At 38.2% G+C, this 18,517-nt stretch overlaps 1 protein-coding gene across 1 annotated transcript in view; it reads right to left on the bottom strand.

Annotated features, from left to right (window-relative positions):
* itfg1 (integrin alpha FG-GAP repeat containing 1) overlaps window positions 1–18,517 on the bottom strand; it is a 215,490-nt gene that overhangs the window by 136,350 nt on the left and 60,623 nt on the right. Inside the window, exon 8 of the mRNA XM_049470889.1 lies at window positions 11,680–11,761. Coding sequence (XP_049326846.1) covers window positions 11,680–11,761 — 82 coding nt within the window. The remainder of the gene's footprint in view (window positions 1–11,679; window positions 11,762–18,517) is intronic.

The following is an 18,517-nucleotide window of genomic DNA, read 5'->3' as shown; positions in this document are numbered from 1 at the left end:
AATGTTTCACCACTGACTTATAAACATAATACACACTGTCACACCACTGACTTATAAACATAATACACACTGTCACACTACTGACTTATAAACATAATACACACTGTCACACCACTGACTTATAAACATATTACACACTGTCACACCACTGACTTATAAACATAATACACACTGTCACACCACTGACTTATAAACATAATACACACTGTCACACCATTGACTTATAAACATAATACACAATGTTTCACCACTGACTTATAAACATAATACACACTGTCACACCACTGACTTATAAACATAATACACACCGTCACACCACTGACTTATAAACATAATACACACTGTCACACCACTGACTTATAAACATAATACACACCGTCACACCACTGACTTATAAACATATTACACACCGTCACACCACTGACTTATAAACATATTACACACTGTCACACCACTGACTTATAAACATATTACACACTGTCACACCACTGACTTATAAACATAATCCACACTGTTACACCACTGACCCATGACTCACTCCACACTTTTTTACCACTGACTTGTAACACTTTGCACTGTTACAACAAGGATTTGAAATACATCACTGACCTGTAGCACACTCCTTATGGTCCCAACACTAATTCATAATGCACTTCACACTGATACACCACTGACTGGTAACACACTCCACACTGTTACACCACTGATTCTTAATAGACCTCTCATGGTTACACCACTGACTTGTAAACCTCTGCATACTATTTATCCACTGACTTCTAAAACAATTTGCACTCTTACACTATGAATTTCTAACATAATCCACTGACCCATACCTCACACTAACATTTGATATGTATTTTACATTGATACACCACTGACTTGTAATACACTCCAACTGATACACCTGTTACACTAATGATTTGTAATGCACTTATCATTATCTCTTATCATGACACTACTGATTTGTAACCCACCTTACACTGTTATACCACTGACCTGTAACATTATGCGCAGTGTTGCACCACTGACTCCCCACTCTTATTCAACTGAGCACTCCAAGCTGTTGCACCACTACAGCATTAACTTCATATTTTTATTTCACACACTCTGTGACCTGTAACACGCTCCAAATTAGTGTTATACCAGTGAACGCTAACACTTTTTATACTGTTACACTATTAGTCTGTAACAAACTCCACACTGTTACACCACTGACCCGCAGCACACGACACATTGCACTATATTCAAGTACCACACACACACACTCTATTAATTACTACATAACAAGAGCGAGCGCGAGATATAGATATAGATAGAGAGAGAGAGATAGAGAGAGATAGAGAGAGAGAGAAAGAGAGAGAGAGAGAGATAGAGAATATGAGAGTATGAGAAAAATCAGAGCAAGAGATTGAGAGTATGAGATGGAGAGTAAAAAAAGAAAAATAGAAAGCGAGTGAGAGAGTATGAGACAGACAGAGATATAGATAGATAGAAAGAGAGAAAGAGAGAGAGAGAGAGAGAGAAGGAGAGAGAAGGATAGAGAATATGAGAGTATTAGATAATGAGAGAGAGAGAGTAAGAAAGAAAAATAGAAAGTGAGTGAGAGAGAGTATTAAAGAAAAATAGAAAGTGAGTGAGAGAGAGTATTAAAGAAAAATAGAAAGCGAGTGAGAGAGTATGAAAGAGTATAAGGTAGTATCAGAGAGAGAAAAAGAGAGTATGAGACAGACAGAGATATAGATAGAGAGAGAGAGAGAGAGAGAGAGAGAGAGAGAGTATGAAAGAGTCTAAGGTAGTATCAGAGTGAGAAAAAGAGAGTATGAGACAGAGAGAGATATATATATATATATATAGAGAGAGAGAGAGAGAGTATGAGACAGACAGAGATGTAGATAGATAGAGCGAGAGAGAGAGAGAGAGAGAGAGAGAGAGATAGAGAGGAGGGAGGGCAAAGGCCCAATAACCATGCAAATCAGTCAGAGCCTGCAGAGAGACAAACACACACATACACACACTCTCTCTCTGCTGGAGCTGAGAATGAATGTTGTGTGTGTAGTGTGTGTGTGTGTGTGATGTGTGTGTGTGTGTGTGTGTGCGTAGTGTGCGTAGTGTGTGTAGTGTGTGTAGTGTGTGTGTGTGTGTGTGTGTCGTGCTGGGGAACCACATTAAGCGGCTCATCGGAGTGTAAACTCTCAGAGCCACTCGAGTCCGCGGCCGCCGTCCTGCTGACAACCCGGAAACTTCTGCTTCACGAAACTTTAAAGGGCCCAGATCACGGAAAAGCGCCTTCACTCTCCTCCGTTAACGTACAGATTCCACATTCCCTCTTTATACAAGAACCGCGCCGCAAAAACAGCCTGTTCACATTTCCCCACGGCTGTGATGTCACAACAATTTACATACGCATTTACACATGAGCACCCCCACTCAGCCCCCAGCAGCCTGCACTGCCTTTAACACAGCGCGCCCGATTACAGCTCGAGAAGGGGTTAGCCAATCAGAACAGAGCTCGTTTACATTTATCGGCGTGAAGCTGGAGTTACACTGAAGCATGCAGACTGAGCCATGCACGATACAAATAGAAAAATCACATAACTGCAGTGATGACACTACAGCCCACCAATCAGGTGCTTAGAGCTACCCTATCAGATATCAGTATATACATGAAATAAACATTAATTAATTATTTTTATATATATATAGAACATTAATTATATTCTTATTAATTTAATCAATGCACTAATCATGCACTAGTTTTTAAAATTAATACATGATTCATACTACAAATAATACATTTTTAAAATTGCAATCATTATTATTATACATATATGTGTTTGGGTGGTCCAACAGACTAAGGCACTGCCACTATGATTGGGAGATCGTTGGTTTGAATCCTAGTCATGCAGCTTGCCCTCAGCTGCCAGAGCCCTGAGAGAGCACAATTGGCCTTGCTCTCTCTCTGGGTGGGTACAGTAGATGGTGTTCTTTCTCCTCCTCACTTCTAGGGTGATGTGGACCAGCACAAGGCTGCGTCTGTGAGCTGATGTATCAGAACAGAGTCGCTGCGCTTTCCTCCGAGTGTTAGCGCTGTGATGCTACTCGGTAATGATGAATCAGCAGCAGTTCAAAAAGAGGCGGAGTCTGACTTCACATGTATCAGAGGAGGCGTGTGCTAGTCCTCACTCTCCTTGTGTTGTGGCATCATTAGTGACTGGGGATATACAGCTGACTAGATAACTGGCTATAAATTTATAAATATTTATAATTTATAATATATACATTTATAATTTATAAATTAATAACTGATAAATTGGGAATAAAATGGAAAAAAAAGAAAAAAATATATATAATAATAATAAAATAAAAAGAAAGTAATAAGAGAGAAAAAAAAAAACATATATTAAATAATAATGCTGGAATGCTGAACTAAAAAAAAAAAAGAGAGAGAGGACAAATAGTTTTCTAAGCCAAAATCTTAGATCATATGATGCACCAAATGATTCCCTAAATAACTGAGTTATGCTGAAATCGGAACATTAGTGATACACTGAATCATTTTATCAAAAAATAAATAAACAAATAAATAAAACTGAATCATGCTGAAATCTAAAATTCTATGGTGCATTGTATTATCTGAAAAATAATTAAATAAAAAAAATAATAAACTTCTTTAATGCACTAAATCATTTTCTAAAGAATTGAATCACGCAGAAATCTAAAATTGAAAAATAATCAAATTGCGGTTAAATTTAAACTTGTTTAATGCACAGAATCATTTCCTAAAGAATCAAATCATGCTGAAAATTCCATGAAACACAAAATGAGTTGAAAAAGAATCAAAATATGTCGAATTTAAACGTTTGATTCACTGAATCATCATATCATACACTGAATCAATTTTTATTAATTTGCGCTAAAATCTAACCTTTCATGATCCACCGAAACATTTCCGAATATAATTATTTATGCAAACAAAATGACAAGGCACTGAATCATTACCAAAAGAAATGTCTTATTCTGATAAATTAAAACAAAACAAAAAAAATAAAAAAATAGGAAAAATGGAGAAAAGCATGATCCTGCAGAAATGAATCACTTTTGAATCAGAAATTTAATGATACCATGAATCCAAATATCTATCAGAATTGTGGTGAAATCACAGTGAAGGGATTCCTTGATGCACTGAATGGTTTCTGCTGAATCTTGTGAGATTCACACCTCAGTGTTCGGCTGTGTGAGCGAGTGTGTTTAGGCGGATTCAGCAGCTAATGAAGTTGCGGTATTCCCGGGGGTGTGCCGAATCAGAACCGGAGAGGATTAGCAGATGATCTAAACGAGCGGAGCGATTCCCGAGCTTCCTGGAATTCTGAGACTCTATTAGCTAAAGTCTCGCTTCTGTCGCTAGTTTACGCCTCCAAATCAGCCTGAGAGAGCCTAAAGCCTGCGCTAATGAACACACACACACACACACACATACACACACACACACACACAGAGAATGCATGTGACTCATAATGACTACAACTCAAATGCCACATCCCATTATGCACGACGCTCACGGCTCGGGGGGGGAAAGCAGGGAAGGAAAAGAGATAGAAAGCCGAAGAAAACGAAAAACATCAGCAGCATCCCTCCATCTCCACCATCCTCCACCTTCCTGACAGCCAAAACGCAAAAAAACGCAAAAGCGCAGCTCCGTGTTCAGCAAGTTCAATTAATGAATAATGCATTCGCCTGTCACTTATAAAAAAGAGAAAAAAGCAATTACGCCTATGATCAGGCAGATGGACGGTTTTGTCTGGCATATGTTCTGCATTCATTACGGCTCTGACGGCGGAGCCACGCACAAAACACCCAGAATAAAACACACCAGCTTGTGCCAAATTCTGAAAGAGTTAATAACTGTAAATTAGCTTCTATAAAATCGACGTATTAATTAGTCATTTTTTGACTCGTGTGGCCAAATTTCTCTAAATGAGGCCCAAACAAATCAAAGCATTTGGAATAAACATCACTAAATCATTCTGTAAACAACTAAATCAAATTCAGATTTGGTTACGGTTTCTGCCAAACACTGAAGAAGTTAAGAACTGTAAATAAGCTTTTATGAAAATGAAGTAGTGCTTAGTGGTTTTGTGATTTGTTTTGCCATATTCCGATAAATTAGGCAAAAACATAGACTGTGTATAGCTGGACCACACCTGTCAAGTTTTAGATTAAAAAATAAGGGATAATTTGACTGGTGACTTAAAAGCACTTAAAACAAGATAAAATTCTAAGTAAGACTGATTAAGGCCATTATTCCTAAAATAAGCTAAATAATTCTACATTTATGATGCTTATTAAGGCAAAAAACTCTTATCAGAGAAAATAAAATAATGTACTGTCTTGATATTATATATTTTTGTGTGTTTTGAGCAAAGTCAACACAGCACTGCTATTGCTTAGTAGTTCAGAATGTAGATTACTTTTTATTTAGATTAAATTGTGGATTAAATATTTAATTCACCTTTGCCTGTTCATTTTCCATATTTTGAATTGACGTTTTTAAAAATGGACTGTTTTTAGTAAAAAAGAAACAATTAAACCAGGGGTGTCCAAACTTTTTTTGTTGGGGGCCAGAAGGAGAAATATATTTGAAGTCACGGGCCACAGACTCTGTAATAAAACAAATAATGAAATATACCACTTTAAAAAATACTTTTTCCTGATTATTTAATTTACACACCATTTTACTTGACTTACTATCTTTATCTTTGACAGTGTTGTGTAAACTAAGATTTTTCAAATTGATGTTTAATTTCATGATGTCTCTTAATATTAAACTCCTTAATTAACTTTTAGACTCTTTGCCACGTTTTTCTGAGCTAGAAATGCGCACCCTCTCTGCTTTTAGACTCTTTGGCCTGTTTTTCTGCGCTAGAAATGCGCACTCTCTCCGCTTTTAGAGTCTTTGGCCTGTTTCTGACACCTAGCTTTCAAACTTTGAATCTCACATCATAAAAACCTGCTTAACAGCGGGCCAACTTTCATTCTATTTCTAAAATACCTCACGAGCCGCTCCAAAAAAGGAAACGGGCCGCAAATGGCCCGCGGGCCATAGTTTAGACATCCCTGAATTAAACGAACATATCTGAATATAAATACAATCCCACTGTGATTATTTTACCTTGATTCTGTTGTGTTGGGCACAAAGTGGACCAGCGGTCTAAAGCTCAGCCACTATGATAATGACCGGGAGATGGCAGTTCGAATCCTGGGCATGCAGCTTACCATCAGCTGCCAGAGTCCTAAGAGGGCACAATTGGCCTTGCTCTCTTTCTGGGTGGGTAGATGGTGCTCTTTTTCCCACACAGGCGTCTGTGAGCTGATGTATAAGAACCGAGTCGCTGCGCTTTCCTACGAGCGTTAGCGCTGTGATGCTACTTGGCAATGCTGCATCAGCAGCAGCTCAAAAAGAGGCGGAGTCTGACTTAGCATGTATCGGAGGAGGCGTGTGCTAGTCTTCATCCTTCTGGTGTTGTGGCATCACTAGTGATGGGGGATACAGCTGAGTAGCAGCTGAATGGGTGGGACAACTGGCCAGATAAATTAGAAGAAATAAAATCAGTAATAAGAAGGAAAAAGGTGATTAATCACAATTAACTACAGTGAATTGTTTGATTAAATAGTCATTTATTTTAAATAAATATGTGTGTGTGTGTGTTTGCTGCTTCCATTTACCCACACTGTAAGTGAGTGTCTCTTCAGCTCAGACAGACAGAGAGTGATGCGCAGAGTGAACAGAGAGCTCACTCCAGTCTCTAAACCCGGGGGTGAAGAGTCTATATCATTAATTTCATGTTTAATAAACGCTTATCTCTGTGTGTGTGAGGCTGATATTGACCCGATCGCACATCCACACACACTCTTCCCTCACACACACACACACACGTCTCAACCCATTCCCACCTCCATTCATCATCATAAATCACACTGTCTGTACCCCTCTCTCGCTCGAGCTCGCACTCTCTCGCTTTTTTCTTCAAGCTCTCTCAAAGTCATCTCTCTCGCTCCTTTCTACCTTAATTTATTCAAAGTGTTCCACCTTAAACTCTACGCACTGCTCTCTTCACTCAAAATGTATACAGGTGCATATCAAAAATGTAGAATATCATTAAAAAGTTACTTTATTTTAGTTATAATTCAGTTAAAAATGTGAGACTCATATATATTTATACAGTGGTTAGACAATGAAACTGAAACTCCTGATTTTAGACCTCAATACTGTATCGTCCTGATGGACAGTTCTGGTATAAACAGGAGAGTTGTGGTGCACATTGAATTCTGTCGTGATTTGATCAGCCGTGGTTTTATGTTTTTTGGATACAATCCCGGTTAGCACCCGAACATCCCTTTCAGACAGCTTCCTCTTACAGCGTCCACAGTTAATCCTGTTGGATCTGGTTTATCCTTCTTGGTGGTATGCTGACATTACCCTGGATACCGTGGCTCTTAATACATCACAAAGACTTGCTGTCTTGGTCACATATTTTGAGCAGAACTGTGATCTTACCCTGCTAATTGAACCTTCACACTCTTCTCTTACTGGTGCAATGTGCAATAAATGAAGATTGGCCACCAGGCTGCTCCAATTTAGCCATGAAACCTCTCACACTAAAATGACAGGTGTTTCAGTTTCATTGTCCAACCCCTTGTAGATGTATTACACACAGAGTGATCTATTTTAAGTATTTATTTATTTTATTGTGGATGATTATGGCTTACAGCTAATAAAAACCCAAAAATCAGTATCTTAGAAATTTTAAATATGATGTACGACTAATTGACCATGCCACTTTTGGCAGTGTGGGCAGTGTGCCAAGTCCTGCTGGAAAATGAAATCCGCATCTCTATAAAAGTTGTCAGTAGCAGAGAGAAGCATGAAGTGCTGTAAGATTTTGTGGGGAAAACAAAACTACACTGACTTTAGACTTGATAATAAAACACAGTGGATCAACACCAGCAGATGACACGTCTCTTTATCCAAACCATCACTGATTATCAGTAAATTTTACATTTTATTTGTTAATGAAGGGAGCAGAGTCTGGAGGAAGAGTGGAGAGTCTGTAATAAACAATGAATGTAGAAACAACAGGGTGGTCATATGTGGAACTATAGTCTCTCGTTAAATTAGGATAAATATACATTAATAACACTCAAACTGCTGGTATTGCAGCTTTAGCTTTATACTTTATACTTCGATCATATTCATATTTTGTACAGATAAGAGCTGTTTATGACCCATTTGGGTGAGAATGATTCAGGTATAATCATTTATCATCATCACGTAATCAATATTCATCTCAGCCTTTTCACGCTAGACCTGCTTTCATTTTATCCACATAAACTGGACCAATTTACACATAATTCAGCTCTGAAATGGCCTGATTTTACCAGTAACTGGAAGTGAAAACAGCAGTGGAGCAGAACACCATAGAAATTGAACTGGTAATGGCGACACCAGTGGCAGGTAAAGACTTTTAAATACACTGACAAGCCGAAATTGTTTTATGTCCCATGACTTTTGCCATGTCCCATAGAAGCTAATGAGTGCTGCACTAAAAGCTGTGTGATATGTGTGTGGGGGGCCTCCAGCAATTAATGTGGATTGTGTAAGTTCTGCTGGAGCTGGAGTCACTTTTCTGTTCAAAAGGACAATTCTAGACAGAAGCCGTTGGTCACGATCATTACAGTCCACTGCACTGCACTGTCCACTGTGGGTGGTAGTATTAGCATTCTATGGCGCATTAACGGTACACATGCAACACTGTGGATTGAGGGTTGTTACCCACACAACCAGTGTTTTCTAATTTCGTTAGTCAACAAATAAAAACAGTCTCCGGACTGTGATCTGTTCTACCTCAAAATTTACCTATTGAGTTCTCTGCTACCGGAACACAGAGACAAGTACACGCAACATTTTCCACAGATCATGAGGAAGATAGAAATGATGAGGAATTTATGTTAATAACAAACTATATATAATTAAAAGGAATGACTGAAAAAAAAAAACAGAATGATGGGAATGATAATAGGAAATCAGGAGTGATGGGACTTGAAAAATAATGGGAAAGTTGGGAATGATGTGGGTTATGAGATTAGATTTTTTTAAAAATTGCACAGAGAGGGCTAATGGGAATTAAGGGGAAGTTATGATTTTTTTTTGTTTCTTTTGAAAAAGAAAGTTAGGAACTGTGGGAATTGTGGAATACAAAAATATATATGAAAAAGTCAGGAATGATATACAAAAAAAAAAAAAGATATATGAAATATGTTTATATGGGAATTGTGAAATTAGAAAAATGATGGGAAACATTATGGTAAAGTCAGAAATAATGGACCTTGTGTGATTTGACAAATGATGTAATTATGCAATTTGAAAAAAAAAAATACAGGAACGTTAGAAATGATGGGAATTATGGTATATTAAAAATTTTAGGAAAATCAGGAACAATGAAAATTATCTGATAAAAAAGATGTTCTGAAATCAGAAATATATGAAATGAAAGATAAATGAAAGTCAGGAATGATAGGAATTATACGATGTGAAAAATAATGGGACAGTCAGGAATAATGGGGGTTATGGGATTAGATCAAATAAATTGAACATCAAGGAATAATGGAGGAACTAACTGGTTTGAAAAAAAAATATATATACAGGAAATTCCATCAAGGAAGATGGGAATTATATGATTTAAAATTTGATGGAAATGTTAGGAAAGATAGAAATTATGGCAAATGACAAATGGTGGGAAAGTAAAGAATGGATTGAATAATCAGATTTTTAAATATATATATATATATATATATAAAAATGTTCCCACTAAAGAACCAGCAACCTCCAGGGATCTCTACTCACGGAACATACAGACAAGTACATGTGACATTTTTTCCATAAAATAATAATAAAAAAAAAATAAAAAAAAATAAAAAAAAAAAAATATATATATATATATATATATATATATATATATATTGCTTTGATTGTCACCCTGATCTCCAGACTGTGATCTGTGATCTTTTCTAGCACTGTCTATTCCCACTTAAGAACCAGCAACCTCCTGGGTTCCCAGCCATGGGAACATAAAGATGAGGACATACGACATTTTCCACAGTGCTCGAAGAATAAAAACACAGATTAAAGCAGAAAAAGACGGAGGGGAAAAGTCGCTGTTTGCTCAGATAAGCCCCGGCTTTCAACAAAAGGCCAAGCTCCTCAGAGATAAGGCATTTGAATCATATAGGTCATTTCCCTCCGCTTATCAATCATTTACATTACATCAGACGCCTCGGCTGGTGTCATCCCCGCCACTCTACACTGATCCTCCTCCGGCTTCAGGAACGGGGAATTTGTTTTGTAAATGTTTAATGATATCCCACTCAAGTTGAAAGATTGTGTGAGAGCTGTGTGTGTCCAGTGTTTTCTCACATTAGAGGCAATACTACTACCATGACGTGTAATAGTATTGCATCCCATGACTTTTGGCACATCACATTATAGCTAACGGTAAGTTTTGGCCTGTGGGATATGTGGGCAGGGTCTCCCATAATTCACGTGTCCTTGCCATGAACATGTTGCCCAGCGTTCAACCTTATTCACTTACAAGATAACACCTCACAACTTACACAGGTTTGGGAATACCCAATGGTATTGATGATGAAGCTCCATCCAACACCAACACGGCTGTACAATATCATATCATGCCATATTAATTTAGCAATTTATTTTACATGATAAAAAAAAAAAAAAAAAAAAAAAAAAACTTCATATTGTGATATTGCAATATTCTCCTTTTTTAATATGCACTTTAGATTTTTGGTAGGTTTTGTTGGTTCATGTTTTTATTTTATGCAAAATCAGAGTGTTTCTACTGTATGTTTATTTATGCTACACTACAGTATGTTTCGGACAATAAGGCACACTTGAAATTATTTAATTGTCCCAAAAATCAACAGCGCGCCCTATAATCCGAAGTTAAGTGGGACAAACCACTAGATAAATCACTCTGGGTTATTGGAACCCTCAGTCTAGCAATATAAAGCAATAGCAATCTAAATTTTTCCCGCTAGCGCTGCGGTCAGCAGCTAATGCTAATGCTGCTGCATCCAGCCTTAGTGCTGGAGAAACTTCACTTTTGTTTATTTAGGCACTTCCCCCAGCTTCCCTATTAGAAGGGAAGGGAAACATGGCGACACCCTTGCTCACTTTGATGTACTGTAGGCATCCTTACTAGTGTTGCTAAACGCATCATATAATCTGGTGCGCCTTATGTTTGCAAATAGACCGGAAAATAGACATGTATTGATAATGTCCCTTATAATCTGGTGTGTCTTATAGTCTAAAGAATATGGTAAATACATTTTAATTTTGATAATATTTATTTTGTTGCAGTATCATTTACTTGAAATATATAAAAAAAAAAAAAATTGTCATATCGCCAAGAATATTTTTATCGCAAAAAAAACAAAAAAATAAATAAATAATAATAATTAATTATTGTAATTATAGTAGTTTTTTACTAACCCTTGTTTGTCTCTATACTGCAGTGTAGTTGAGATGTTTAGGGGTGTCTGGAGATTTCAGAGACAAGTAGAAAAGATTGTTTTTTTACTAAATATGAATAAGCTCAAACTCACCAAAATCCACGAAAGCAGACTGCCCCACCTTCTCCGTCTTATTCGGTGTACTCCATAGTGTAGACTGGGTGAAGTTTCCGTTCTGTGGAAGAAAGACATTTAAAAGGATTAAAAACAAAAGGAAACAGTGAAACGATGCAGATGGAAAGGCAGCAGTTTTTTTTTCAGGGCTCTTTGATTCCCGGCGTTCCGACAGCCAGCAGAGTGACGGCACTGAGGACTTCAAAACCGTTCCACAGCTCACAGTCAGGACACTCTGCGCCGCCGTCGGGGAAAAACGGCTAATTTAGACGAGTGCAGGATCAGAGGTGGATGACGGAAACGACAAACACAAGCGTAGTGTCAGAAGTGATGGGAACGACCTCAGTGATGGAACTGAGAATGACAGAAATGATAAATGATGAAAATTTTAGAAGTGGAATGACCGGATTAATGAGAATGATGAGAATGATGATATGATGAGAATGATGACACACTAAACGAAATACAGAGAATATTAGAACAATAGGAATGTTGGAAAAGGTGGGAATGTTGAAAATTCCCATCTTATTTTTTAGATAGAAATGAGCTATCTATCTATTGTATCTATGAGCCTACCATCTATCCACTCATCCATCTGTATCCACCCATTCACACACCCAACCTCCACATGCCTATATCACTACTGGTCTTTCACTCCATTCTTCCATCTATTTTCATTGTTTCATCCATCTATCAATCAAATCTATTTGTCTATATGTTTATCCATCCTTCTATTTATCTATCCATCTCTCTGTTTATGTATCTATCCACCCGCCATCCATTCATTAATTAAATCTGCTTTTCCACAAATGTTTGTCTGTATGTTTATCCATCCATCCATCCATATATAAACCTACCATCTATCCACTCATCCATCATGGAAATGGGAATGACAATGGGAACTAATTATAATGAAGGAAACAGTAGGATTTGATCAGAATTATGGGAATGCTTAAATGCTGAAATGATAGCAATAACTGAATAACCAGAATAACTGAATGATATCCATGGCGATAGGAATTACATGAATTAACTACATGGGCGATAAGAGCATGATAATGGCAATGATAGGATTGAAAGTTTTAAAGTTACGTTAGGCCAAGGACCAGGATCAGAATCAGGAGCAGGGTTTTGGTTTTGGATTGAGTAATGATAGGGTTAGGACCATAAAGGATTGGTAACAGTGCCAGGGTCAAAATTAGAAAGAGTCCAGACCGGGATTTGGGGTGAGGATAAAAGAAAAATGGGTCAGGTTTAGGTTTGAAATTAGGGTTTTTATCAGGCTTAGGATCAGGTGTAACATTGTGAGTAGAGATTAGACAGACAGGAATTTAGTTAAATATAGGTAAGGTAAGTTAAGTCTACTAAGCTAAATGTTACTATGGAAATAAAATTATATAATATCTATAATAATTTCTGTCAGATAGTGTATAGATCCTATAGACCTACTGGTTCATTTACATCCAGTGTCTCTGTTCATTTACAGCACTGTTCATTTCTACTGTCTGCCCAACTGACTTCTGTTATTAATCAACACACACACACACACACACACACACACACACACACACAAACTTACACACACTCTGAAAAACCTTTCAACCAGAACACACAAAATTATTCAGTGCTTGAAGGAACAGAATAATTGAAAAAAAAACAAAGAAATATCAGAAAAACATAATAGAAACAGATAAACAAACAGAAACCTAATAAAGAAAGATAAAAAACAAAACAAAAGAAATCAATACTCTGTCTTCTCCTCTAACTCATTATAGATGTCTGCCTGTCTGTCTGACCACCCACCTGTCTATTTATCAGTCTGTCTGTCTGCTTGTCTACATATGTCTGTCTATCCATCTATCCATCCATCTATCCATCATCCATCTATCAAATCTGCTTGTCTACATATCTGTCTGTTTTTCTATCTATCCATCCATCACCCATCAAATCTGATTGTCTACATATCTGTTTGTTATTCTATCCATCCATCCATCCATCATTCATTCATCAAATCTGTCTACATACCTGTCTGTTATTCTATCGATCCATCTATCCAATCTGTTTGTCTACATATCTGTCAGTTTTTCCATCTATCCATCATCACCCATCAAATCTGACTGTCTACGTATCTGTCTGTTATTCTATCCATCCATCCATCATTCATTCATCAAATCGGATTGTCCTCATACCTGTCTGTTATTCTATCCATCCTTCTCTCAAATCTGTTTGTCTACATACCTGTCTGTTATTCTATCCATTCATCATCCATGTATCAAATCTGCTTGTTTAAATACCTGTCTGTTTTTCTATCCATCCATCCATCTATCTATCATCCATTTATTAAATCTTGTTGTCTACATAAATGTCTGTTATTCTATCCATCCATCTATTATCCATTCATCAAATATGTTTGTCTATATACATGTCTGTTCTTCTATCTATCCATCTATCATTCATTTATCAAATGATCTATCCATCCATGTATCCATCCATCCATCCATCCAGCCATCCAGCCATCCATCAAATTTGCTTATCTACATACCTATCTGTTATTCTATCTATCCATCTATCTATCTTCCATTTATCAAATCTGCTTGTTTATATACCTGTCTGTTATTCTATCTATCCATCCATCTATTATCCATTTATCAAATTTGCTTGTCTGCATATGTCTGTTCTTCTATCTATCCATCTATCTATCATCCATTTATCAAATCTGCTTGTCCACCTATCTGTCGGTTATTCTATCCATCTATCTGTCATCTGTTTATCTATCATACTTCCATTAAATATGCTACATATGTCTGTTTTACTTTCTATCCATCCATCCATCACTTTTCTTGCTTTATTATTATGATACATCTGGGAGTGTGAGCATGTGACTGTGTGATTGATTCACAGACAGACAGAGGCGGAGTTACGGGTGACGGACAGGTGGGCTGCTGCGGTGAGCTGGTGAGTTGGGGTGATTGGCAGGTGAAGAGTGGAGCAGGCTGTGTGGGAGTGGTCTGATGATGATGGACATGTAGCTGAGAAGGCTGAAGCTGGAGCTCTGTGTCAGGTTTCATTCTTCACTCTGTGCAGGACTCGGCTGTGTTCTGCTGTGTCTGATGATGCACTGTGCTCTCACACTAACACTGAGTGACATCACGGCTACAGCAAGAACAGGTCAGCTTTACTGAAGAAAACCTTTATAATGAGGGGTGTGTAGAAGAGCACAGTGAGGGTGTGTTAGAGAGCACAGTGAGGGTGTGTAAGAGAGCACAGTGAGGGTGTGTAAGAGAGCACAGTGAGGGTGTGTTAGAGAGCACAGTGAAGGTGTGTAAGAGAGCACAGTGACGGTGTGTAAGAGAGCACAGTGAGGGTGTGTAAGAGAGCACAGTGAGGGTGTGTTAGAGAGCACAGTGAAGGTGTGTAAGAGAGCACAGTGAGGGTGTGTAAGAGAGCACAGTGACGGTGTGTAAGAGAGCACAGTGAGGGTGTGTTAGAGAGCACAGTGAGGGTGTGTAGAAGAGCACAGTGAGGGTGTGTAAGAGAGCACAGTGAGGGTGTGTTAGTGAGCACAGTGAGGGTGTATAAGAGAGCGCAGTGAGGGTGTGTAAGAGAGCACAGTGAGGGTGTGTAAGAGAGCACAGTGAGGGTGTGTAAGAGAGCACAGTGAGGGTGTGTAAGAGAGCACAGTGAGGGTGTGTTAGTGAGCACAGTGAGGGTGTATAAGAGAGCGCAGTGAGGGTGTATAAGAGAGCGCAGTGAGGGTGTGTAAGAGAGCACAGTGAGGGTGTATAAGAGAGCGCAGTGAGGGTGTGTTAGTGAGCACAGTGAGGGTGTGTTAGTGAGCACAGTGAGGGTGTATAAGAGAGCGCAATGAGGGTGTGTAAGAGAGCACAGTGAGGATGTGTAAGAGAGCACAGTGAGGATGTGTGAGAGCACAGTGAGGGTGTGTAAGAGAGCACAGTGAGGATGTGTAAGAGAGCACAGTGAGGGTGTGTGAGAGAGCAGAGTGAGGGTGTGTAAGAGAGCACAGTGAGGGTGTGTAAGAGAGCACAGTGAGGGTGTGTTAGTGAGCACAGTGAGGGTGTATAAGAGAGCGCAGTGAGGGTGTGTAAGAGAGCACAGTGAGGGTGTGTAAGAGAGCACAGTGAGGGTGTGTAAGAGAGCACAGTGAGGGTGTATAAGAGAGCGCAGTGAGGGTGTGTAAGAGAGCACAGTGAGGGTGTGTTAGTGAGCACAGTTAGGGTGTGTAAGAGAGCACAGTGAGGGTGTGTAAGAGAGCACAGTGAGGGTGTATAAGAGAGCGCAGTGAGGGTGTGTAAGAGAGCACAGTGAGGGTGTGTTAGTGAGCACAGTTAGGGTGTGTAAGAGAGCACAGTGAGGGTGTGTAAGAGAGCACAGTGAGGGGTGTGCACACACACACACACACACACACCCCGTGCCCTCTTCACTGCTGTTCCGGGCTCTGTACTCGGCCCGGCGCTCTGTGGTGAACGGCCGGCTCGATAAAGCAGAAAGGACAGCTGGAGATCCGTATGGATTTAATAATGAGCAGATCAAAGACTCATCAACACCATCACACACACACAGACACACACACACACACACACACTTTCTGACGGGGCTTTCAATGGCCGTTGTACAGAATAAAAGCCTGAGTGTGTGTACAACTCAATCACTCTATAAACAAACTCACACACACACAGGCCCTGATCTCTTTCTCTCTCTCTTTCTTTCTTTCTCCCTCTCTCTCTCTCTCTCTCTCTCTCTCTCTCATACACACACACACACACACACACACTGTTGGGGCTCTGAATGGGTGTGTATGATATTGATTGGTGTGATTGTGTGTATTGTGACGGTGGTGGAGTAAAGGTGAAGAGGTGAGGAGTGACTGAGCTGACTCTTTAACCCCGCCTCCAAAACCCAGCGCTAATCAGGGGCAGAGGGGCGGAGCCAGGGGACAGAGGGTTCAGCAGGTCAATAAGAAGGCACTATAACATATAACAGCACTGCTCTCGGCACAGTCTCACACCCCATTATTTAGACTGTTTACTGTTTCCATTACTTTTAAATACATTTCTACACCATATGTATTGAGGCAGGAACTGTCAATATGTGTCCCATGACTTTTGCATTTCCCACAGAAGCTAAAGAATACTGCACTGGCCTGATTAATCCTGTTTGGTCGGAGTTTGAAAGGTAATAACAAACAGCTATACCACAGCAACACCTTAGCAGCCATCTGACAATACCTTTGCACCCACTAAACAACATGTTTGCTAACAAATTTACCAGAGCAACCACTTTAAACACTCTAATAAAAAAAACAAGCAACGTTTTCGCAACCGCCGATCAGGGCATTAGCAACCAACACCTCAGTAACCACTTAGCAACACCATAGCAACCACTTAGCTATACTGAAACAACACCTAAGCAACCATCTACCAACACCTAGGAAAAATGTCTATTTGGTTTTGTACAAACCAGATTTTGAAGTCCTAAAAAAAAAAACAGCAAATTAAACTGTTATCAAATTTCACTTTTAAATCCTTGAGTCTTTCGATACTATTAATGATGTGAGTATCAAATTATATTACTGTAGTAATTTAGAGTAACAGGAGGTCCAACTTTTGGGAGGCCATGGGATAAGAACTGCCAATACATATGCCATCACTTTTGGCATTTCCCACAGAAGCTAAAGAATACTGCACTGACCTGATTAAACATGTTTTATTGGAGTTTGAAAGGTAATAACAAACAGTTACACCATAGCAACACCTTAGAAGCCATCTGACAATACCTTTGCACCCACTAAACAACACCTTTACTAAGAAATTTAAAACAGCACACCAGCAACCACCCTAAGAAACACCCTAACAACCACTTAGCAATGCTTTAGCAACCTCCTGTCAGCACATTAGTAACAAACACCTCAGTAACCACTTAGCAATACCAAAACAACCACCTAGCAAAATGTTTTTTTTTTTAACAGCTATACTGAAACAATGGATAAATATCGAATTATTTTGAGACAGTAAGTCATTATTTTGTGATATAAAGTCATTATTTTGAGATACTATGTCATTATTTTGTGATTATTTTGTGATAATTTTGAAAGATTTTTTATTTTTCCCAAAAGCAAACACACTTGCTATCTCAAAATAATGACATATTATCTTAAAATAATGACTTGCTATCTCAAAATGACAACTTAATATCTCAAGATAATGATTTAGTGTCTCAAAATAAGGACTTAGTGTCTTAAAATAATAACTAAGTATCTAAAAAAAGGACTTAATCATTATATTTCCGATTTCAATTCATTATTTTGAGATACTAAGTATCCCAAAATAATGGCTTGCTATCTCAAAATAAGGACTTAGTATCTCAAAATTATGGTTTGCTATTTTAAAATAATAACTTAGTATCTCAAAATAATGGCTTGCTATCTCAAAATAAGGACTTAGTATCTTACAATAATGACTTAGTATCTCAAAATAAGGACTTAGTATCTCAAAATAATGACTTAGTATGTCAAAATAAGGACTTAGTATCTTACAATGATGACTAAGTATCTCAAAATAAGGACTTAGTATCTCAAAATAATGACTTGCTCTCTCAAAATAATGATTTAGTATCTCAAAATAATTACTTATTATCTCAATATAATGAGATATCAGTTTACTTAATAATACGAAAAAATGTGGTGATTTTTTTTTTGTTGTTGTTCATTTTAGATGGATTTCATACATAAGCAACCACCTACTATCAACTAGGAAAAATGTCTATTTGGTTTTCTATAAACCATATTTTGGAGTCCTAT

The sequence above is a fragment of the Astyanax mexicanus genome, chromosome 23 (assembly GCF_023375975.1).
Source record: "Astyanax mexicanus isolate ESR-SI-001 chromosome 23, AstMex3_surface, whole genome shotgun sequence".
Lineage (NCBI taxonomy): Eukaryota > Metazoa > Chordata > Actinopteri > Characiformes > Acestrorhamphidae > Astyanax > Astyanax mexicanus.
This window is presented reverse-complemented; position numbering and strand designations above follow the sequence as displayed.